This window comes from Vanessa atalanta, chromosome 16, assembly GCF_905147765.1.
Source record: "Vanessa atalanta chromosome 16, ilVanAtal1.2, whole genome shotgun sequence".
NCBI classification, from domain to species: Eukaryota; Metazoa; Arthropoda; class Insecta; order Lepidoptera; family Nymphalidae; genus Vanessa; species Vanessa atalanta.
The window spans coordinates 10,963,413-10,990,013 of NC_061886.1; the positions used below are offsets into that span (position 1 = coordinate 10,963,413).

The 26,601-nt window shown below is 33.5% G+C and overlaps 1 protein-coding gene across 4 annotated transcripts in view; it reads left to right on the forward strand.

Annotated features, from left to right (window-relative positions):
- LOC125070045 (potassium voltage-gated channel protein Shaw-like) overlaps window positions 1-26,601 on the forward strand; it is a 114,970-nt gene that overhangs the window by 61,583 nt on the left and 26,786 nt on the right. For all 4 annotated transcript variants that reach the window (XR_007119867.1, XM_047679718.1, XM_047679717.1 and 1 more), the window contains exons 2-3: window positions 22,650-22,792; window positions 26,268-26,478. Coding sequence is in view for 3 of the 4 variants with exons in the window: in XM_047679718.1 (XP_047535674.1) it covers window positions 26,270-26,478 (209 nt within the window). In the remaining variant the exon portion in view is untranslated. The remainder of the gene's footprint in view (window positions 1-22,649; window positions 22,793-26,267; window positions 26,479-26,601) is intronic.

The window sequence follows — 26,601 nt, forward strand, 5'->3', positions numbered from 1 at the left end:
ATCGCGATGTAGCGATAAGGTCGCGAAAATTGTACGACTCTTTTATTAGACTGGATCCATGTTGTATTTCTTCATTTTCTCTGTGTGGTGTACAATAAAGTATAAAGTAAAGTAAAGTTTTTTTTTTATATTATACCTGATGGTAATAATGGCCCATAGATAATGTAAGAAATATTAACCATTCCTTACATCACTAATGCGCCACCAACCTTTGGAACTAATATGCTATGTCCCTTGTGCCTGTAGTTGCACTGACTGACTGCAGTTTGGCGACAGAATATCTGATAAGAGGAAGAGGACGGATTGCACAAAGGCCCAACAAAAAAATGGAAAATATGATTTGTTTTATATAAACATATACATACAATCATAGGCTCAGACTAGCTACTAGCGGGTGAAACTGCGAAAAAGCTGTATTAAAAAAGGGTGTAATTTTATTAAGAGATGGCACAGTCTCAAGAGATTATCGTGCATACATATATTCCCATTCAGAGGTCGCACTACCGTTAGAGGTTTTTAAGACCAATGTTTGAGAACCATAAAAATGTTTGTCGACTGATACGAAAGTATACACCTAGACGGACTTTTAGTTTCTGACAACATTTTGAACATTTCAATATCGTACGGTAGTGCGAAACGATGCGTCTTTTTGTTAATACATCAGTAATGCTTTCTCTTTAATCATTGATTTTATTGGCATCTTAACAAATGGTTAATTACTATACAAACTACGAGGAATTCGCATTCACATTTAAATTTGGATTCGCTGAAATAATGAATTACAACGTATACGTAACGTAACGTATTTACTTCAGATTTCGCTGGCTACATGTAATCCTAATTAATATTATAAACGTGAAAGTGAATTTGTTACAATTTCATGTTTCGACTACTCAAACGACCGTCATAATTTTGCACACACGTTATCGGTACTAAAAGAGACATAGGGTACCTAACACTTACCCCTCTTTCCCCGCTCACGCGGGCGAAGCCGCGGCTAAAAACGACTGTAATGACGAAATACAGTAAGCACTACCATCAGTACAAATTCCACGTTAAAATTCTCCATAAATATCATCATTACCTTATTGCGGGTTTTTTTTTTTAATATCCATATAAACGAAATGTAGGAGCTCCGTGGAAAAAATGTAGACATCTCGTTAGTAAAATGTGCTTCCCAAAGGATTTAGAATAAAAATGCTAGAACCAGACAATATACTTTACATTGTTTGTTATTCCGAGCTTCAAGAATTTTTTCTTGTTTATTTGTTTTTCTTACGATTAACGGGTAAACTTTATTCTACGGTGTCGTTTATCTTCAAGAAGATTTACATACCAACAAAAATAAAAAAAATAAGATCTTATTGTATTATATATAAAAATACTTGATGGTAGGGCTTTGTGCAAGCCCGCCTGGGTAGGCACCACCCACTTATCAGATATTCTACCGCCAAACAGCAGTACTCAGTATTGTTATGTTTCGGTTTGAAGAGTGAGTGAGCCAGTGTAAATACAGGCACAAGGGACATAGCATCTTAGTTCCCGAGGTTGGTGGCGCATTGGTAATATAAGGAATGGTTAATATTTCTACAGCGCCATTGTCAATGGGCGTTAGTGACAACTTACCATCAGGTGACCTATTTGCTCGTCCGCCTACCGAAATCACAAAAAAAATACATTGTCATAAAGTGATTAGAAAGAAAAGGCGAGAAATTTTCGATTAACAATAAAATAATGTATCGAATCAGGAAGTACATTACTTTCGTTTTTGTTCCACATATACGCAAACAGCTCACAAAATGCTTAGCCTAGCCAGACACAGTGCCATAGCTAGAACGGAGGATGAAATTAATAATCAGATTGGGGATGTTTACTCAATAATTCAGATTTCCCAAGCGAAGCGAAACTTTCAGCTGGGTTTCGCTTATTAAGCAAACTCGAAAACACGGATTAACGGAGGCATACAAATATTTGAAGTACGGTGTAGCGAAGAGCTGCGAGGAGTTCGATGTTTAAAAAAATGTACGATATACCATTTCATATCGTGTTTGTTCTTTCCTTTACCAGCTCATCCATACAAAGTTACACACCGACTGTTGAAGCCGTATGTAAAAAAGACCAAAATGTATAAAAATGAATGAAACACGAAACAGACTTATGCGTGATCAAAAATGAAAGTATTGAAAATATACATTTAATTGGGACTTTAATTTGTCCGATATTATTAAAGCATTTTTAAAACACAGCTATTCAGTAAGAACAAACTCAAAAATTACATATATAATGAGAAAACTTAAAGGAATTCTTGCATTACATTATCAACCTGTAAATTTCACACTGCTGGGCTAAGGCCTCTTCTCCATTTAAGGAGATGGTATGCGGGTAAGTAATGCGGGTTGGTGGAATACACATGTGGCAGAATTTCGTTGAAATTAGACACATGCAGGTTTCCTCACGATGTTTTCCTTCACCGCCGAGCACGAGATGAATTATAAACACAAATTAAGCGCACGAAAATTCAGTGGTGCTCGAAATCATCGGTTAAGATGCACGCTTTCTAACCACTGGGACATCTCGGCTCACTTAAAGGAATAAGTACGTCCAAATAGTGTATGGCCGTAAATTGGTTTTATTGTATTGTATTATTTCGAGTGATTTCGTACAAACTAGCTCAACAAGCTAATTCTAGAAAAATAACTAATTAGACGAGCGTCTTTCTATTACACCTTAGCGCCTATCTAAGCACACAGGTCGATTCTCGTACGTCACGTCATTGTTGTCGCAAATTGTGCCATAACTTAATACGGACGTGATTTTGACGTAACGCAGATTACTCACTAATGTCGTCACTTAAGGTTGGAGACAATTGTAAGTTCTGAATTATACTTGACAGAACGGAACATCAGATTTTTAATAACTTTAAAAAGTAAGACATGCGTATTTAGGTCACCTTTTTTTAAAAGGATATGCAAAAATTATTATCCATTCTTGAGTCATTGTATCTAAGCCAAAAGTTATATGTTGTGATATTCCTTGTGCCTCGACTGTAATTTTTTTTTTATGGCATTGCTTGGCGGATGAGCGTATGGGCCACCTGATGGTAAATGGTCACCACCGCCCATAGACAAAGGCGCTGTAAGAAATATTAACCATTCATCACCTATGCGCCACCAACCTTGGGAACTAAGATGTTATGTCCCTTGTGCCTGTGATTACACTGGCTCACTCACCCTTCTAACCGGAACACAACAATACTGTGTACTGTTATTTGGTGGTAGAATATCCGATGAGTGGGTGGTAGCTAAGCAGACGGGCGTGCACAAAGCCCTACCACCAAGTAAAATCACATTTTAATTCAGGATAAAGGCTAGTGAGCAAGTGCTATGATCCGAGATGTTAGTCCGTTATTAAAACAGTTTATTACACCTTGTTGAAGTGTTTTAACAGCCTGATCGGTCTAGTTACTAGTTAATAAGTTTGCAGTCTCCTTCCAAGTTGGGACAGACTATTAAAAAGTAATTATGTTTTTCTGTCAAGAAATTCTCAAATCTCAATAGTGTTTACGTTCTTTACATTTACATCACGTAAAGCCTGTTGATCCTACGCTTTAACTCATTGATCGTTTCGGATTTTTCGTACCATTGGATTAAAGTGAAAGAATGAAATGTTCTCTAATGTTAGCGCACGCACTAGTATATCGTTTTGTATCCTCTGTAAATAGCTAGTGTCCCAAATAAATAGTCATAACAGATATCGATCAGGAGGATATCATCACACTGCTTAGCTCCATATCTAAGTTATTTCTTGTATTCTTATACCTGAACAAATAACTTAATCAGCTGAATACTGATTAATGTAACTACAAATATAAGGCAATAAATCTTACTCGTTTAAGATTTGATCTGGCTGTTACCAATTTTCTGACATATTTTATAAAATGGAGAGAAATCCTGTCACATATAAACAAATTGGTCATAGTTCCCTCTATATCACAATAATGCTTACTTACGTCCTCAAAACGAATAGGACCTATGTTATCAAAGCTGAAACTTATTTTAGTATTCATTCTTTCCAGAATATCCACTTTTGCAATTTCAAATTCTAAAATCGTACAGTAAAGCATTCTCTGGACATAAGAGCCTAGATGCATATTGGATAAGCCGTTCAGTGACTATGTAACGAGCACGGTAATAAGACATCAGTGCGTCTCTTTCTAACATTCTGCTTCAGGATTACCATCTCTGTTGCTCTTTGAATGCAGCGTCGCACGCCTGAATTAACGCTGTTGATTGGTTATTATACCAACCCCTTTATAATGGAATTACGTGTATTGGACATGTGACGTGATTTCAAGAAATGAGTGATATTAATTGGAAGGACAAGAGAACGAATCTGTTTGACACAAATAATAATTTGTCAATATTATCTGTCTTTCTATTTCTCTCTCACTCTGTCTTTTGTGTTAGTTCAGATGGTAACGTTGTATATAGAACATGTAACAGCAAATTTGTCAACCGCGTCGTGAGAAAATCAAAATATGATTTCTCTTAAAAGCACTTTTCAATCGTCGTAATACGGAATTAAATTAAATGTTATAATGAAAAGACTTAATTTGAACATCTTAGTTTCTTAGACAAGCGAAAACAAAATGTGTGTTTCCTGGCGTTTCTTTTGGCTGGGTCCTACTTTTGAAAACAATGATATTTACGATTTAAAAATGCTTGATTGTAAAGTTTGCTTGAATAAAATATTATAATGGTTGAAATGGCAAGGTTAGTGGAGTATAGGCGAAGCTTGTAAGGAATTGTTAATATTTCCTACAGTGCCAATCTCTATGGCTACTGTCCACTAACTAATGAATGGTGGTCATGACTTACTAAAATGTTAATGTTTTGCCAACCCATTTAAAAGTAAAATATCGATGGTCATAAAAAACACAATAAAAATCTTATAACGGTAGCCGCAATAAGAAATGAAACCAGTAAAAATGGCGAAAATGAAACCGAAAACATACGAATAACTTTAAAACATAGTATATCACATATATATTCTTATCGAGTAAATCTCGAATCTGTGTCTGTTATCAAATCTATAGGCATAAATATATGTACAATGGTACGTATCGCCGGTCATGGCACAGTTCAATGTAGGTCACAAGCCGGTATTCTGAAGACCTTCAAACCACATATTGATTGACACTTGGATAAGGTGCCTATTCTATTTACGAATATACAAAACTTAATCCACTCAAGCTTTATAGTGAACATTTATGAAACCGTTCACATTAATATCACTTTACATAATATATTTCAGACGACGAATGGCACATAGATTTAGCACCAAATAACATTAGACATAACCCTATCTATCACATTAAAGGGTTACAATTAATTAAATTATACGCCAATTTTATATTACATAAATTAAAACAAAAATAGTTAAATTATGGGAGAGCCGAGATGGCCCAGTGGTTAAAACGCGTGCATCTTAACCGATGATTTCGGATTCAAACCCAGGCAGGCACCACTGAAATTTCATGTGCTTAATTTATGTTTATAATTCATCTCGTGCTCGGCGGTGAAGGAAAACATGCATGTGTCTAATTTCAACGAAATTCTGCCACATGTGTATTCCGCCAACCCGCATTGGAGCAGCGTGGTGGAATATGCTCCAAACCTTCTGCTCAAAGGGAGAGGAGGCCTTTATCCCAGCAGTGGGACATTTACGGGCTGCTAATGTAATGTAATGTAGTTAAATGATCGCATTCTTTTTGATGTTTTCATAATATTCCAACGAAATTCTGAATACATTTAGTTCCAAAAGTATCCAATATGTAAAAGTGTCACGAATCTTTATTATATTCAACTTTGATGTCAGTTTTCTAATAATACATTTCGTTTAGATTCATTATCATACCTTCATGATATTTAATCGTATCGTGTATCGTATAGATAAAATCGACATAATCACTAATCGCTGCGGCAAAACTATCGGGGAGTCTATAAATACCTTGCTTTGACGTAAAACCTGGCCAAATATAATAAATCGTCCAATCCCACTCATCTTTCGATTGTCACGAAGTTTCAAATTTCGACGGATATCTCGTTAGCATAAAGAAAATCGTAGTTACCCCGAAACCCAATAGCCTGATACATCTGGTGTGACACGCACGATAGTGTCAGGCAGGTTGTGTTACGGTTGCTATGGCAACTGGGTAAAAACAATAGTTTTGTTCAAGGTAAAGCATATTACGCGTTCGATAGTAGAAACTCATTGACCGAAAGAAAAAAAATCCTTATATCTAGAAGCATAAAGGTTAGATTGAAATGAAGTATTTTTTTCTACCATAGTGTTGCAAGCAAATTTCGCTTTTATATCTGAATATTAGTAACGTATTTAACTTCAAAATTGAATAAACACCAAAACTGCCTACAGTGGTAAGCATTATAAATATGTCAAAAGATTAATAGATTAACGTACATATGTGAGATTAAGCATGGTCTTATCAAATCAAAAGTTGTTAAGTAATACCACTATTTTTTCATTTAATTCATTGGTTTTTTCCTTGCGAATTATTTCGTTAATGGCTCTAATTTCACAAGGTTTGCTGAAATAAATCCCTACGGAATCAACTTGGCCGTCTTACGTTTTATTGAAGCTTAAATAGACGTTATTTTTATTCAGTTTGAAAAGCAATTAAAATTAGTATTATTAAACTTATATGAATATTTTTTTTTTGTAATTTATCTATTTATTTTTGTGTCTAGAATATCTATTTTTATACTAAATCAGGTTTATATTTAAATTTTTTATCTTTTTCGTTATAATTATTCTTATCAATTTTATTATTTAACTTTTTATTTTTAGATAAGACAAATTCATCATTATTGTACTCTGAGATCATATTGATATCTATGAACATATAAGTTTCCACTATTTCTTAGGTTGGTACATTTGATTGCAACTAAAAGACACTCATACTGAGTACTGTGTCTCAATGACCTCGCATTGTAGAATCTTAAATATTAGACTCGAATTTTAAATCTTTGATAAGTGGATCCCAAGCTTTAGACTTCATTCATCCATCTTCTATCATCTTCGTGTTCAGATATTTTGAATTTCAAATAGCTTCGTATAGTTCGATAGTTATACCCAATATTATAGTACAGAAAACATTTGCTAGAATTATTTTTAAATAATTATCCATTTTCGTTCTTGACTTCTTTTGATTATAGTCTAATAAAGTTTATCCCTATTTTAAAATACGGGTTTATTTTTTACTTATATCATCTGTCTTATATAAAGTAGGAGAAACCATATGCTTACATATTATAATTATTTAGATCTCAAAATATAGTTAAGACAACTTTACCAACAAAATTTATTCGACCTTGAAGTATTATAATATTGTGGCATATTTTTGTTTGAGAAAATTTAGATGTTCTACAAACGTTTATTTTTGACAATGCTCACTAAACATATTTAGTTACTACAGTTTACCTAAAGCTTATGCTCCATTATATAGTAACTTACGTGTATCGTTCCAGTAAATACGCATTTAAATTGCGTCGGAAATGGGCCGTAACAACACATTACGGAGCTAAGAGCCCAATGAAGTACTGATTTCAACTGAATCGGCACGTAATGTTTTTATTGTTATCTTGAATTGCTTTATATAAACTTCCAAATAATTGTCGATGAGATTGTTAAATATCGTGCCTAATAAAAATTATTGTTTTTGTAGCAGATAAAAGGTCAACTCAGCTAAGCGTAGGGATTAAAAGATATTTCATATTTCTAATATAAAAGAACAAAGACTCGGCAAAAGATTTCATACCCTTACCCCTTAAAGGTATAATTTGCAAACATCCTTTTTGTAGCGGATGCTTACGATACAAAATAAATCTATATTCCGAATATTAACTATATAGACTCAGTAGTAACTATAGAATGATTTATTATATCGATGTTTGTTATTTACGTATAGATCTGAATTTTGACGCATAGTATGCCGAACACCATACTGACTTCGTGACTTCGTCGTAGAGCTACTACTACTATTAAAGTATTGCTTTGCTCCGTTTTGAAGAGTAACTGAGCCTATGAGCTGCTGACTCTTTAGGAGTCTAAAAATTTAAAAAAATACAGTATAATTATCGTTATTTATAAGTTAATAAGTTACTGATTGTGTCTACTATACATTACCCAGGAAATTGAATGATTATTTTAATTAAAGTAAATATAAAATAATAGCATATATGGACATTTATTTCGAAGGCTTAATAGATAAAGGCTTGAAAGCAGATGATTGAAATGAAATATTTGCATTTTATTTAGTAGCAGCGGGGCGGGGGCCTTTATTTTTTCTCATGGATCCCTATTCCTTTATTAGAAAATGAAAGTAACCTATGTTACTCCTTAAAATATTATCTATCTATCAGTAGTGAAAGTCTCGTCAAAATCGGTTTAGCCGTTTCAGAGATTCGGAACAAACAGAAAAACAGACCAAAATTTTCAAAACTGTGTTTTTATTTAGCGTATCGTGTAAACAATCATACTCGTATATTAATTTTATAAAATTTTAGTATTATAAAAAGGTACTTCAGTTATATTAATCAGGTTTAAATTTTAAGAGTTCCAATAGCCTGCAGTGCTCGGCACGTTCCCGGAATTATTATCTCTGTTGCAACTATAATGGTGGTATTACTCGCAGGCTATGGAACCAATATATCAATAACACCTGTCATTAACAGGGTTGAGGAAAATTAAAGGTAAATTCTCACCTATATCGATATCAAACTCCGTGTCGTTATCAATTTCAGGTAAAACCTCAACAGTTTTTAGTTTAGCAATAGGATCAGAGTTTACTTTCTTTATTTTGGTTTTATTTTCGTTATTTATTTCAACTTTTATTAATTTATGTTGAAATTTGTGAACTGTATTGTGGTGTTCCTTTAATGGTGTATCAAACTATACTATCTGAACTTTTATGTTGACTTTATGATCACGCCTATTGTGTTTCTTATATATATATACATTCTTAAAATCTTTTATCGTAAAGTGTATATATTTCATAATTTCGTTGTTAAAAATGTTCTTTTTTAAAAAAACCTCTACATCATTTTTGTTTTAAATTTAAACATCTTTGAAGTCATTATATTTTTTGGATCTATCATTCATTACGAATGAAAGTGGTAGAGTATTAATTTTCAAGGCTGATTATTTTTTTTTTAATTCTATCTTTCTCCGTAACCTTTTGTTTGTGTTAGTGCATTTTTGAGTTTCCTTCATACATCAAATGAGTAAATAATTATTGCTACAATCGCCTGCGACTCTGCAATACAATTGTAAATTCCACCAAAGATAGTTGAACAAAGAACTGCTGTGTATACATTGATATGCCTATTAACTCCTTACAAATTAGGTAATTTCAGACTGATCATTGATGTAAGGTTTGTGTGGTAGTAATATAGAAGTAGATAGACGATTCGAATATTATTACTACAAATATATTGTTATTTCTAGTCACGTATACAAAGTGACCTATTCTAATAATGGCCATAAACTACCGTACATGGTAAGTACCAGTTACAGCCCTTAAATTAAAAGTACCATCAATACCCATGTACATTATGTTGATAACAGCGCGTTAATGGTTTTAGGAGTCGTTAAGCTGTGGAAGTATTTATAATCTTATAAGTGTTCACAATCAAGAATCCTGTCTTCTGATTAAAGCTGAAATTAACTCAGCACATTATAATAAATTCTGGTTTATGTTTATTTATTCTTATAATGACACAAAGTGTAAACACATATGAAACGTCACACATATGAAAATTATTAAATTAAAAATTTAAAAAATAATTATTACATTCGTGTAACTTTTCACTTTAGCGTTATAATTTTTTTTACACAGCCGTGATGTGATGACCCATTGTTTAGAACGCGTGCATCTTAATCGATGATTGCGGGTTCAAACCCAGGCAAGCACCACTGAATTTTCATGTGCTTAATCTGTGTTTATAATTCATCTCGTTCTCGGTGGTGATGAAATGTGTCTAATTTAAACCACAAACCCACATTGGAGCAACGTGGTGGAATATGCTCCAAACCTTCTCCTCAAAGGGAGAGGAAGGCTTAGCCCAGCAGTGGGAAATTTACAGGCAGTTAACGCTATGCTACAATTTTTTTTTATTTCATGATAAATTTCTGAATACATTGTTTAAAATGTAAGATCATTAATCATTTATCAAGTAGCGGTCGGTAATTACCGTTTGATATCATTGATTTTACTTAAGTAGTTGTTTGAGATAATATGATTGATCGTTCTAGTAATTAATTGTCGACTCCGAGTTTAAATATAGAGGGAAATAACTTTGTAAGTTATCAGTTTAATAAAATCAATAAAGTCGCCGATTAATATCAAAAGAAGTAGACAGAGAGACAGCTTCCAGACAGAAGCCCTTAAAGTAGATTTATTACAAAAAAAATATCGAAAAAGAGAATACTACCAATTTTAATTAATTACGAATAAAAATGATTTTATATTATGCAAATATAAAAATATATTAATTAATAACAATTAAAATAGTGAACATAGTCAATTGAAGATATCCTTAATTTTAATAATTTGTATGATTTTTATAAGCTCTTAGAATTAAAGTTATGTATTAAATAATTGATTTTATGGTCACTTTTTATCCTCTCATCGGTTATTCTGTATGTATTACAACACAACTGTATTTAAAACACTTAGTATTGGTGTGTTCTGGTTTCGAAGGGTAAGTAAGCCAGTGTAGTATATTAGTAGTATGTATATTCACAGTAGCATTGATCACTTTGATAAAATCAGTGATAATCATTGTATGTGCACAAGAAGTAAGGATAAGCTTAGAACGCTAAGTTTCCGACTCTGCAAAGTCAATAAATCATCCTTGGGGCAAGGTATCCGTTTCTATAATAAAATTCCGCAGACATTTTTAACTTTGCCGTTTCGTAGATTCAAGTCAATTGTTAAAAATGCATTGGTAAAGAATGCATATCATTCGATACAGGATTATATAGATGATAAAAAAGCGTGGAGTTAATGCTTGTTGACTTCCAGGCAGGAGACATAGCATACGTATATAATTGTATTAAACTAACATGACTATATTTTCAGATGTTGAAAAAGAGTGACTACTGAGTTTCTTGCCGGTTCTTCTCGGTAGAATCTATATTACGAACCGGTGGTAGCTTTACTTTACATACTTTGTTAAATGACGATTCAAAAGTGCTTGCAAAAAAAAGCCTTACTTAGATTGAGTATATTTCGATTTTGATTTATTGAGTGTAACTACAACTACAAGATCATAACATCTTATTTCCGTTTCCGTTAGTAATTATTCAAAAGCGAAAGATTATATTATTAAGACGATGCCTTATGAAAACTACTCTTTATTCAAATGAAGGATTCGTTCCAATATGAATCGCAATTGGATCGAATGCCATTAGCATGAAATACTTTTATATATTTCTATGAAATCCTTCAAGAAGCACTTTAAATTTGAAATTTAAATTATTCCTTGCTTCATTTAATTTATACTAATATTATAAATTCGAAAGAAACTCTGTCTCTCTATCTGTTACGGTTTCACGGTTAAACCACTAAAACGTATGTGATGAAAATTGGGTTGAAGCAAGATTGAACACCAGGCAGGACATTGGTTACTATTTCAAACCAGCGACTGCCCCTGGTAACTCTGCCGAAGACGCGGGCGTAAACTAGTCAATTATATGTCTATTTTAAAAAACTCGTTCCGCACGATGCTGATATAATCAAAGGATGAAATGTTATTTTTATATGTACGTGCTAGTGTAGAACAGGTCGTTACTACCCCGAGATAAATAGCTACGCCGCACGGCGTAGTCTTTCTTTGCTACGGCGTAGCTCATAATATATTTCCATGAAATTTTGTTTTCTTCAATATAAAATTCACTAAAATGCTTGTTTGAGGTAAGAAAAAAGATACTGGTTAGTAATAATTATTACTATTAGTCATACATTGGATTTATTTCATCATACAACGTACATATTTGAAAATATATAAACCAATTTTAAAATTGACCTAATCAACGAATTTAAATTTTTAATTATCAACTGACTCCATTTAATTTACAAACACACATAAATTATAAACGTTACTTTTTTTTTACATATATTAGTAAACCACGTCTGGAAAGCCATTACGCGTGCCAATCTTACCATGAGGCGTGCGAGAATGTAACAATAGTAATAATAACTCGACTACTATCGGATCCTAGCATAACTATGAACTATTGTCTCAAAAAAAAAAAAAAAACAATTTCACTGTATAAAGTTAAACGATACTTTTACTTACATTATTAAAATGAAGAGTTTGTTTGAAAACATGTACATGTACTCGTGTTGAAAACACCTTGGCTCTGTCAGAACTTTTTTAGCCATTCTTTACATCGCCAATACGCCAACGTTGCGAACTGAGATGTTATGTCTCTTTAACTGCTATTACACTGGTACTTAAATTAAATAGTTCATTTACTGAGAAAGATTATGGCCTATAAGTGACGTTCAATGCAATCGTATACGTTCAGAGCAGCTAGTACGTAGTCGTGTATATAATTTCAGAAACTATATTTACATTAAGATCTTAACTGTATACCAGCATTTCCTCGTGGAATCTCTGAACGAAAGTGGCTTTCATAATAAACTAAAGACATCCACGCATGTTGATGTTGATATACCAGAATATCTATTAAGAATTTCGATTATTCTACCAATCTAAGTACATTAACATCCGCTCTTCTTCAAAACGTCGGATAATTTCGGTCTTTGTAAAGCCACGACACCTATTTGCCGAGTCAAAAGCCCGTGGAAAACGAAACTGGCGCATTTTTAGCTAAAAATACCCTCCAAAATGACGGGCAACCTTCAGTAAACATAAATGACGTTCCAAATCACAATATACAACATAACATATAACTATACATTAATTTTTATTTATATTAGTTTTACTTGATAATATTATAAATATTTTTAAAGCATCTATTTATAACCGAATTTACGTCTGACCAAATATTGATTGCGTTTTGATTTATGTCAAAATATTTTAAAATAAATTCGTGATTTCCTTTCTATTTAACATATTGTATGTAAAAGTAAGTATCTCTACTATCTTCTTAAGGCTTGAAGCATATTACGCAAAGTTGCTTCACTCCTTGATGCACGTGTGAGAGAATATCATCCAATACATACAAGTTTCCTCGTGATAATTTCCTTCGCCGCCTAGTATGTGATGAAATAAAAACTTTTATAGTTTCATCGATTGAAATCGCTGTTTTTAACAAAATAAATACTTATTTCGCTTGGTGAGCAAGCTCATCTGCCCGACAAACAAAACTAGGTACTCAGTATTGATGGTGGTGCATTGGTGTTTCAAGAATTGTTTAATATCTCTTATAGTATGAATGTCTATGGACAGTGAGGGCTACTTCCCATCATACATGAGATAAAGAAAAATCCTACAAATACACAAAAATTCAAATGTGATCGTAATCTACAAAACGTTATTAAATCAAGTTCGTAAGTGAAATAGATATAGAGATACGCATATATTCATTGATTCCATTAAAAAAACACAACGTAGATCGCAACACTAGCTATAAACAGAGTAATTTCACTCTGCCTGAAAACGCTAGCAGACGGGTTGTCCCGAAGATGTCAAATGAATGGATACGGCTAAAATTAAATAAGGTCAAAATTTACACTTTATTACTTTATTCTCTGTTGGTATATATATCTATAAATAAATTACATTTGTTCAGAATTTGAATTAATACGAATGTGAAGCTTTTTTAAATTTTTTACTTTATATTATGATGGTAAGACAGTTTAGTTCAGATGGCGAGGTCTTAATGCTAAATGTTTGAATCTGCCCAACATCGGCTTTGTAAGAAGTTGTGACACTGATTACAAGGTGTTTCGTATTGAATTAATATTAAATATTAAGAGGCGATATAAGTATAATGATATTTTGGTAAATCATTTAAACTGTCTTGTATCATCCTAATCCAACCAAAAGACAAATAAATTTATTAAAAATACATTTTTTTAAGATTTTTTATAATTTAAAAATCCTTTTTGTTACAATTAAGACTCTTCCAGTATAATATATCTCTGTGTCAGCTCCATAGAGCTCGCACAATTTGCTCGGGTCAAGGGCGCGCGTATTGTGTATTTTATCACCAACGACTTTACTGTTGAACCTTATACCCTAACGTTGCGGCTCTACACGCTCTATTTGCGAGTGTTGACCTAAATACTAATATACTTTGGACAAGCTCTAATGTTTTGTTTTAGTGGAACAAATTAGACGACCATTGCTATTATCTCACTTATATAAATGTTAAATTTTTTGCTATCTTTCTTCCTCAACACATTAAAAATACGAAGAAATTTGTTATAGAAGTGAAATATGAGGTAGATACAATAAAAAAGTAAAGTAAAGTAATGGCCTTTTAACGTCCCACTACTGGCAAATGCCTCTTCCAACGGCAGAGGTGGTCTGCCTTGTCTGTTTCTTTTTAGATACTTTCATAATATAATCGAATTGCATTCTTCTCTGGGGTAAAATAAGCCGGCAATAAGAGACTATTGTCTTGGCTCAAAGGATTCAATAATAAGTCAACATCCATCTATTGTTTTTTCCTCTTCAATATATATGAATAGAAATATTAATTGGTGCGTATTGTTGGTAAGACCATCCTCACGCCGACAATCTTCCTTGTTTTTGCGTGACGCGCATTTTAGATACTTCGTTGCGTTTTAAAATTAAAATAATTATTTCTTTCAATACTTATTCATTTCGTTGTTATGTTGTATACAATACAGAGCCGTGACAGTTTTATTTTTATTAGAAATTGTGTCGCACATTTACTTAAATAAATAAACATGACCTCTGTTGTCCGTGACTACTTTAGTAACTCTCTTTCGTATACATTGACGCTCAAGGCATTCAATTAAAAAAAAATACGTTAACCATAATATTTTGTGTATTAATAGATATAAGAAAAAAGGCGATGCTTTAAATGGTAAAATATATATGGAATGAAATCGCCTTTCGAGCACAAGGGACATAACATCTTAGCTCCCAAGGTTGGTGGCGCTGGTCTTTCAAGAAGTGGTTAATATTTCTTTCTTTAACTTTCTATAACGGCACCAATTTCTTTGGGCGATGGTGACTACTCATCATCATTTCCCTATTTAACTATATCTATAAAGGAAATAAATAATAATATTATGAATACTATTCCTTTGTACGAAAATATAAATTAATTTCTACTTTTTGGAACAAATGTCATTTACGCTTATAGTAGACCCGGTAGACATCATCATATAAGGAAAAAGCGTTTTTCTTCAGGTGATCTTTCCCTATTTTTCTCTTTATCTTTATCTCTTTTTATTTTATATAATATTATTTGAATTTTTTTGTTATTGTTTTCATTTACGCAGGATTTAATAACAATTTTAGTTCTTGTCATGTCATTATTCTCTAACGTTGTTATTTGTTTCGCTGAGTCTTTTATATAATGTATAATATTATACATCAAAAGCAACTCTTTTTCAACCGGGTGTCCAACGACATCTCTTTTTAGTGTTCCGTACCAATAGGGTAAAAACGGAACCCTATTACTAGATTTCGTTGTCTGTCCGTCCATCTGTCTGTCACCAGGCTGTCTATCAAGAACCACGATATAGCTATCGTGATTTTTGAACGTTAAATTTTTCATAAATAATATGAATTACATTATTTATGTTGCCGCTATAAAATAAAATAAATAATTAATCCTCCCATTCAATAAACGCCATTTTTTGCCTATTTTTGCTCGAAATCAATAAATGGCAACAGTGCAGTGAATATTCACAAATTACTTATTTGTTTATTTACTTAAAGTAAATATACAAATAAATGTATAAGATATAAAAAAAAAAAAACAAAATAATAATGATACGGAATCCTTCGTCGGCGAGACCGACTCACACTTGGCCGGTTTAATTTGTCTTAGCTAAACGAACATTAAAATGTGCGTACCCTCACCGTGATTTCCATCAGCAACAATATACCATCTTATTAATAACGCGTTAGCGTTAAATAACATAGGTAAGGATGTTGAATAGTAATTGTGTCAACATTGATTTTTGCCGGCACTAAAAATTTGCATTTAAATTAAATATTTAAAAACGTTGCAACTGACTACGCTGAGGAAATACGTGATCACGTCACTTAAATATATTATAAAGAACCTATATAGAGCGTACAGATACATAAGGAAATGACTCCGTAATGATTAATCTTAAAGCGACCTCCGTGGTCGAGTAGTGTGTACACCGGTTTTTATGGATACGCCGCTCCGAGGTCCCAGGTTCGATTCCCGGCCGAGTCAATATAGAAAAAGTTAATTAATGTTGCCTTGGGTCTTGGTGTTTGCGGTACCGTCGTTACTTTTGATTTTCCATCACACAAGTGCTTTAGCTACTTACATGTGTTTTCTCCATCCTACTTGACATTGCCAAAATAATCTTTGCCCTGTCGGCACAACTAAAGCCCATTAAACTAAGAATTGAATTGTATAAGGAAATAATTAAAAAAATGTTTTTTAAGGATGTATATTTTATCCACCCAAACATTTCACATTATATTTGTTAAATAGTTATAAGTACTAAATAAGTCGCTCCACTAGAAATACAATTTGAAAAACATTTTGAACATTTTCGAATTGTATAGAGAGTCTGATAAATCTCTCAAGTCTAAGAGTCTGAAAGAGACGTAACGGTCGTTAAATTGAATTTCGAAATGAAAATTGGCCCCACATTCAATACCGTTATTAACTCATTCAAGTTTAAAATTCGTAGTTTATTTTTTAATAAAAAAATTAATATTCGAAACAGTTTTGGAGACAACACACTATAGATAAAAAAAATTTATAACGTGTCAAGGTGTTCACTTATAAAAAGGGATAGAGTATTATTTCAGATAGCACAATGGGTATTGATCCGATTTGCACACGTAATTGACGAATTAATTGTTACTTCTGAATACTAGATGGCGTTATGTCAAATCTATGACATTCCTACATCGCGATGGCAAGATTCGCTAATTGTTTTATAGAATTAAGAATTAGATTATAAGTGGCAACTATTAGTTTTTCGTAAATATTAGTGATGTGCAGCATTTCACGAATGATGTAATATTTACGTTATTTGTAATATGTTCTCGTTTAGGATGTTCGTATATATGTATATATTATATGGTATGTTATATATTATTTAAATATTGCACCAACACAGTGACTGCTGTCCGTACCGTTGCTACTAATTATTAATTATAATATGCCACATGGTTTTTTTTGTCTTGCAAGGCAGCATCACAATCTATATAATGAATAAGTATTGGACAACATCACATACATTACTCTGATCCCAATGTAAGTAGCTAAAGCACTTGTGTTATGGAAATTAGAAGTAACGACGGTACCACATACACCCAGACCCGAAACAACATAGAAAACTAATGAATTTTTTCTACATCAACTCGGCCGGGATCGAACCCGGGACCTCGGAGTGGCGTACCCATGAAAACCAATGTACACACTACTCGCCCACGGAGGTCGTCATATTACATTTATCATAGTATATTTTGTGATAGCAAATTGATAACAAACCAAAATAATAATAATAATAATAATAATATATTCTTTATTGTACACCAAGATAAGTAAAACACACAGGAAATAAATTTAACAAAATAAAGCATGGCACAAAAGGCGGCCTTATCGCTGAAGAGCGATCTCTTCCAGGCAACCTTGGGGCAGAGGAAATGGTCTATTAACGGCAAAATACAAAATAATATGACCTTAAATTTGTAATTTACCCGGATAAGACCCCGGCTTAAATACGAGCATTAGCAGCCCGTAAATGTCCCACTGCTGGGATAAAGGCCTCCTCTCCCTTTGAGGAGAAGGTTTGGAGCATATTCCACCACGCTGCTCCAATGCGGGTTGGCGGAATACACATGTGGCAGAATTTCGTTGAAATTAGACACATGCAGGTTTCCTCACGATGTTTTCCTTCACCGCCGAGCACAAGATGAATTATAAACACAAATTAAGCACATGAAATTTCAGTGGTGGTTTGAACCCGAAATCATCGGTTAAGATGCACGCGTTCTAGCCACTGGGCCATCTCGGCTCTGATACGAGCAAGCACCACTGAATACTTAATACTAAAATGTAAAATTGTAAAAAAAATATCCTGAAAAAGTATGCACGCGTTGAACTATATTCTGCCTCATGTGTATCTACTAACCCGTAATGGATGAACGTTAAATAAGGCCGAAATACCCTTTTCCTTACGAAAAGAGTTCTTCACCGACAATATGAGTGTACAATGTATAGGCTACATTTTTATGCCTTAAAATATAGCACAAAAAATAATACAAGATAAATTTTATAAAACTCAGCTTCATTTAAAAAATAATTAGTAACTTTCGTTGTAGAATAAAAACCGGTATTACTATAAACAAGGTGAACGCGGGCACAGCGTAATTAATATTCTTGAATAAAGAATAAAAACAGCTAAGAATTAAAACATCTTATTAAAAACTCTAAGGTGGAGCCACTTCAGAGCTGCAACTCCATACATTTTTCATAAGTTTTAGCTGTGAAGCGGATAACTCTCTAAACTAACTCGGCTTGCTTAAGCTCCACACTACCACGTATTAAATCACGTAAAGAGAAAGTTCGCTTAAAACCATCTACATTTATAACTTCAACTAAACTTTGTAATGTAAAAAAGTTCAGCCAAAGTTAAATAATAGTATAGATTAGACTGATATTGGGTTACTGCAGAACAAGTACTCTTATAAAAATAGTTAAGAACAACCCGATACTGGGCTACTTCAGAACAGTACAGTCAGTTAGTACTTGCATTTTTTTTTAATTAAGAACTAAGGTGTTAATCATAAATGCTTAGTACTGCTTATATTTTTTCTAATTAACCTTTTATTAATACTACAATAAATCTCTGAGGACTTTAAGACAATAAATCCGCTTAAAATAAAAACTCAACGATCAGCCATTGTGCATGTTTCAATTTCTTACACCTTTATCATTGCTACCGTGGAAAAAAAATTACGAACCATTTTGTTTTATTTTTTATCTGTACAATTTTCAGTCTGTGGCGCGTTCTTTGTTCTTCTCGTAGCTACATTTCATATCATTCCCAACGGCGAAAAAAATATTTTGCTAGCACCTTTGAAAATACATCGTATGTCTGAGTTATAAGGGTTATTTTACAATGACGTATCTGATATACAGTCCTTCGTATAGATCGCAAAATTGTAGTACTTTAATAAGGACAAACTCGCGAATATGCTTCCTTTGTAAAAATATTTATGATTGTATTAATACTGAGGTACATGAAATGTAATAAATTTTAAACAAAGGTTATTAAAAAATTCTAAAGCTTTTTCGCGTGATTTTTACAACTATTTAAGAATACTAGTGGCCGCCTATTGGTCGAAATTCAACCGTAGTTCATTGCTAATAAGATACGTAGGAATAATGAGGCTCGATTACCGATACCTTGTCTCTACTACAATAAAAAAATTCAAGTGTTATATTATTTTTATTGATTTTCATCTTTGACATGACGTGTGTTGTCATTGGCAATATGAATAATGTTTCATGTTAAATGTTATGTCGACAAACGTGTATGTGTCAAACGTGTCCCACAACCGGTCAAAGTCCTTCTCTACCTTTTGAGGAAAAGGCTTCGAGCTTAATCCACTGCTCTAATGCAGCTTGGTAGATACTCGAGGCAGATTCTCATCCATCACGTGCAAGTATCCTTACGATATTTTTCTTCACCGCCGAGCACGAGATAAATTATAAATATAAATTAAGCACATGAAACCAGTAGTGTTTGCCCCCAGGTTTGAAATCAGAACCATTGTTAAAAATCACGTCTTGTAACCACGGGGCCATCACGGCTCACTCACAACTACAAGTATACTCTCAGGGAAAAGCAAATTAGCATTCCCGACAAGACTCCAATAACTATATTAAGCCATAGGGTTTAATTCTAGCATCTCGAATTAGCCTTCTACGAAGATGAAATATTAATACGGCTTTGATTCATTACTATGCATGCCTCGTTGGTTTTTTATGAGTGACACATTTCCTCTCGCTTTTCTGCAACCGTTGGGATTAATTTCGCGAAAAGGGACGGAACTGTGTAACAGGAAGCCAAGGAAGCGCGCGCTATTTGAATTGACCAATGAACGCGTGCGGTGCTAGGTCAGAAGGTACCAAGCTATTTTCCAAGTTATAATGTTAATTTTGCTTATTACCAAAGTGATATGTCAGATGTTATATATAGTTATTTAGTCTCGTATAAAATAGCAACCATGGCTTGAATAGGTCACGACAATATCATCGATAGTTTTATTACGCTTGTTTAAATAATGCAATTATTTACGCACACATAAATACAATAAGGAATATTGTGAAGATAAATGATGCACAATTTCTTGGTATAAAATATTCAAATCGAAGAGCTTGATTAGCCCCGTGGTCAAAACACGTGAACCTTAACCGAAGTTTGCGGGTTCTTTGTTTGAAAGATTATATTACAAAACAATTTATAAGCGGGTTTTAAGAAAGTTTAAGATCGTTTTATTAAATGTTGATTCGCAGAAATCTGCGAAAATGTTAATGAGTAGCCATTATGAAATTCTTAATTTAATCAAATAAGATAAGTAAGTTTTAAACGACTATCATTATTAATTGTAAACTAGATTCCGCCCGCAGCTTCACTTGCGGAGTGTCGTTCTTGTTAGTAAGCTTACGTCCTTTTTGAAACAATAATGACTTCTTAACATTTTTGTAGCGCTCACATGTTGCGCACAATAATTTATAAAAAAACTAAATCATTAAAATTACTCCATTGTATAAATATTACGATGATAATCATAATGACCTTAATTTCGAAAAGGCGTTTTGTCTGAGGAAAACGTATTTTTTTAATAATATCAGGCTCGCCTCAAAATTTTATTAAAAAAGACAGCGCAATGACAGTACACAAGAGACGAGGACTCATGGTAAATAATTAGATATCTATCTTTTCTGAATGACGTTACGATACACGGTATAAGGCAAAGTAGCACAAGTTTGTATTTTTGTATTTTGAAATGTAAATATTTTATATACTATACTAGCTGTGCCCGCGACTTCGTGCGCGTTTGAATTTAATAAAAAAGCGTGACTTTATTATTATTTTACATATAATTCTAAAATAAAAGTAGCCTAAGTTACTCCTTATTACATCAGCTATCTGCCAGTGAAAGTTCCGTCAAAATCGGTCCAGCCGTCCCGGAAATTGCCGGAACAAACAGACAGACAAAAATTGTAAAAAAATTTATTTAGGTATATGTACCGTGTATACATACATATGCATTTAGTAAAACGCGGTTATTTTAATATTACAAACAGACACTCGAATTTTATTATATGTATAGATTAGTACCGCGAACATTGGTACTAAGAAATGTTTAATAATTCTGCCCTTACATTCAAACATTACTCAACCGCCTCATATCGTGATATTATAGATAAACATAATACCTTTCTCAATAGATAGATAATAACGCTAAAAATCTATTTCAAATGAATCTAGTTCCATTGTATGTATAGTAACAACTCCATATATTAGATATAATTTTAATATTCAACTCAGAAAGCTATGTACATTTTTATTTATAACTTAAAGAGATTTTCGTACCAACGTGTGTCAGTACAAGAGTTAAATAATGACAACTTTGCTTTCATGGAGACGCAGCTTTATAATTTATATTAAGAGAAGTGTAAATTCTAATTCTATCACCTTTACTAAAGGAACATGCTTTTTTTACATAAAATCTTTTTATAAAATACGGCAATGGAATTATGCTCTCGTTATTTTTATGCCAACGTCTAATTAAAAAAAAAAAGGAAAATTAGAATAATCTTTTTTTTCTTTACGTTTAAGAAATATGTTTAGAAAAGGAAAAAGTTTATAAATTTGATTTGGCATGTTAATACATGCCATACAACGTGTCATATTATATGTACATCAGAATTATGTTAATCTAATATTATATATTTAATAAGATTATTAACAAACATAGTTATAGTTCCATTAAACATTACACACACAACTAAGATTATTTAATTTTTTCGTGATTCGTTTGCCTTAAAGCCGTGACAAAAGAGGGGTATCATAGACGTCATGACCCTCCACACTCCAAAATCATATAGGTCAAATTACACATATTGACTTTATAAAATTAAAAATTGTTAAGTGTAACATTGTAATCCAGATAGATTATTCCACAGGTGTATGTGTCCCGTGTAGTCGATAGGATATTAGCTCATGGAAAAACTGTAAAATTGGTCCTTTACTCATAAACAGCTTAAACACCGGTCTCCTTTTTTATTATCCAAAAAAGACGCACCTCAACTCAAAATTTCATCCTCAACTATACAAAGTTTATTAGTAAATTAACAATTGAATAATTCATATGTATCTATTTCAGGTTTCGCCGCCGTATCAGCAATGTCATCACACGCAAGGTTCAGCCGGTTGGAAGATGACTATATTCAGATCATGTCTCGTCGCGGCCAAAGCCGATCACCGTAGCGGTATATAGTTGAAGTTGTGTTGAGTTGAGGAGATACAGTGAGTTTATACGTCACACTAGAATTTAATCTTACTTTTCATACCTGTGTAATTTCTGTGCCTTGATTGTATTTTGGTCAAACTCAGCGAAAATTTGACGAATGGCCAAAAGTGATTGTAAGTGGTAACCACCACCCATAGGCATTGACGCCAGTGTACTTACAGCCTCCAGCTCCTGACTTTGTTGGTGAGACTAGATTTAAAGCCACAGATGCCGAGGTTCTGGTTTCAAGCCCCAGGTCGAACAAATAAAGATATTGAGTTTCTCAGTCGAAAAATTCTCAGTAACAGCCCGGAGTCTAGAGGTTGGATGTGTAGACTCCTATACCTCGAAAAGCGCGTAAAGTCGTTGGTCCTGCGCCTGAGCTCTTTCCGTTCATATCAGATTTGCCCTCTAGAATTATAAGAGGGAGGGAATAGAGTGTACTTATGTTTGCGCACACACTTGTGCATTTATATACCTCAGTACATTATTATCTTTGTTATGTCTTAATTTCAATTATTTTTTAGTTATTAAAATTTAATTTTATATAGGTTAGTTTGGTTTATATTTTTGAAGGTCAATGTTGTTCACACCTTTGAATACGTATCACTTTGAATGTTACCCACATCAGTTATTAATTTTAAATGCTTAGTGATAAATCGATGGTGTAACTTTTTTAACAAATAAATAAATTATAATAGGACCTGCTTTCGTAGCTGGTCTTCCTTAAGATTGAGCGCTTTGACCGAATTGGTCAGTACGACATCATCAACCCATACACAACAAAGAAAACTGTCGTATATAGGTATTAAAAAGTGTCACCTTTGACGTTGATTTAAATACATAATGTATAAAAGTTATACATAGTTAACATGTATTTCATTTGAAATGAGTAATAAAACATAATAATATAGTCACACCCACACATACGAATATAACGTGACATAACTGTAACGCGTAATTAATTTTATTTCAATCTTGCTCAAAGATGTTTCACTTCAAATTTTTACGTTACATATATTACGGTATATTTTCGTGACATTCATATCATATTGATATTTTATCATTTTTTGTTAAAAAGGTCTCTAAATGTCCTACTATTAGGCTAAGGATCTATGTCATAGGAAATTGTTAGGATCTCTAAAGGATATTACAACACTAATGACTTTTTAGTTGACTGCACACCTTGGGAATGAAATGATCGCCTCCAGGCTGTTTCAAATAACTAAAATATAATTATCATTGTACATGGAAAATGGTTAAAAAAATAAAAAAAATATATCCCGCTGAGTTTCTTTCGCCGGTTCTTCAGGTCTGAGGTGTTAAATTCCGAACCGGTGATAGATTTTGACAATCAATAAGCAAGTGTAAACACTTCTATATTGAATAAAGATTTTTGACTTTGAGTTAGACTTTGACTTTGACTTTGCTCATTCCACTGGGCTGATCCAATGCGGATTAATGGACACACATACGGAAGATTTTCATCAAACTCAATCTTGAACGCATCGTGACATAACTTGTTTCTTGCCCGGCTTTGAATCCATAACCGTCATGAGTCAGCAAGCCAGCATATAAAAATAGGTTTAATTGTATAAATTACAATTGTTTATTATAAGAGACCAAACTAATTTTTGATTCAAAAGTTTTCCTAATTCTCCATAATAACAGCTAGCTCGTTCCGTTTTTGACTATCGTAGTTATTTCCACAATAATTACGGTGCCCTTCGTAGGGACCCCAATTACTTCGTTATCTACTTCGCAAAATAATTCAGTTGAAAACGGTTTGAAATTCATTCGCTCGAATTGTTTAGGCTTTATAAAATATAATTCGGTAACAACGAAATATTTTTCATAAACAGTTATTCAAAATAAAGTTTTGTTTTTTGCTTTCCACGACATACGTTGTGTTAAAAATATTTTTCGGTCGATTTTGACCACCGCAGCTTCGAATAAAACTAGCCAACTGTGCAAATTATATTGTTGTGCACAACTGTGCCTAGAACACGTGCTCTTTGTGTTCTCTTAATCTCATAAACAAATGACCCGAAAATTAGACGACGGATCAAAGGCTTTACGTACTTTTTGAGGCAACTCTCGGTTGGTTGACCATTTCTTGGCTGACAACCTAACATTTGAATCAAGACAGGATAATTGAGATTTCAGAAGGAGATAAAAATAATGTATATCAGAAATAAATTTTCAATCACTGTGATGTAAAACCGAAACCATTTTAGGTTGCTTCGATATACATATAAATATATACTAAAAATGTGTTAACATTATATACTTCCATGACTATATTTTTTGCCGAGCATAGTCGGATTGATAAAATACAATGGGCTCTTACAAAAAAAAAAAACATTATTAAAAACTAAAAGAGCATGACATACATAATGATTTATAATGTGCTCTGTAATTGAAAATCATAAGTTTTGTAATGTTTATTTTAGTCGCTTTAAAGTAGTATAACAATGGACTAACCGCGGTCTTACAAAATATTCATATAATCACTAGACGTAACTTAAATTATTCACTAGGAGACCGCTGTCAGTACCGTTTTGTATAATCACTTGATAAAATCCGAATTCCTACAAAAACAGGCAAACCTTTAACCCTTAGCTGTATCTGAAATACAGTTACGGCCCGGAAATGTCCTATTGGGAAGTGATTCTTGAATGAATAAGTATTTAATGAGACACGAAGCCAAATTGACATCAAAAAAGCTTGGTGTGCTCAGCAAGGCAAGACAGTATTTCACGTCGGCCCATCGTCTAAGACTATACAAGGCGCAAATTCGGCCTCACATGGAATACTGCTCTCACCTCTGGGCGGGTGCTCCCCAGTACCAGCTCCTTCCATTTGACCGTATCCAACGTAGAGCGGCTCGAATTATCGACGATCAAGCCCTTTCCGATCTGCTTGATCCTTTGGCTTTGCGTAGAGATGTTGGATCGCTCTGCATCTTCTACAGAATTTATCTCGGGGAATGTTCCGAGGAATTGTTCGGATTAATCCCGGCTGCTGAATTTCACCTTCGGACATCTCGTCAAAATTCCAAATATCACCCGCACCATCTAGATGTCCGAAAATCCACAACAGCGCGATTTTTAAGACATTTTCTGCCTCGCACAACCACTCTGTGGAACCAGCTTTAGCCGGCGGTTTTTCCGAACCGATACGACTTGGTAACCTTCAAGAAAAGAGCGTACTCTTTCCTGAAAGGCCGGCAACGCACCTGCAAGCCCCCCGGTGTTGCAGATGTCCATGGGCGGTGGTAGTCACTTTCCATCAGGTGAGCCTCCTGCTCGTTTGCCACCTTTTGACATAAAAAAACACGCTGCTAATAATTTTCCCAAAAGCAAAAGTAATTACAGCCACGCGAAAACATATGAATAGGTTACTTTTTGACTGCACATCATTATAATCATACAAATAGCACGGCCTCATTTTCTAGTATTTGATTGATAAAATAGTTTGTTTTTTTTACAGAAATGAATCTCCTCAACATGGACGCGGAGAACCGCGTAGTTTTGAACGTGGGTGGCATCAGACATGAGACGTATAAGGCTACGTTGAAGAAGATCCCGGCAACGCGGCTGTCCCGTTTGACGGAGGCGCTCGCCAATTACGACCCCGTGCTCAACGAGTATTTCTTCGACAGACATCCTGGCGTCTTCGCGCAGGTTCTTAATTATTACAGGTAAGGTTTCAATGATCGCGAAACTTCTAAACAGCTCTAGCATTTGAGGTGATATTCATGTTATAATTTCGCTTTACACCTAATTGGTTTCTTTGGTGATGTCGTAATATATTTTATTATTTT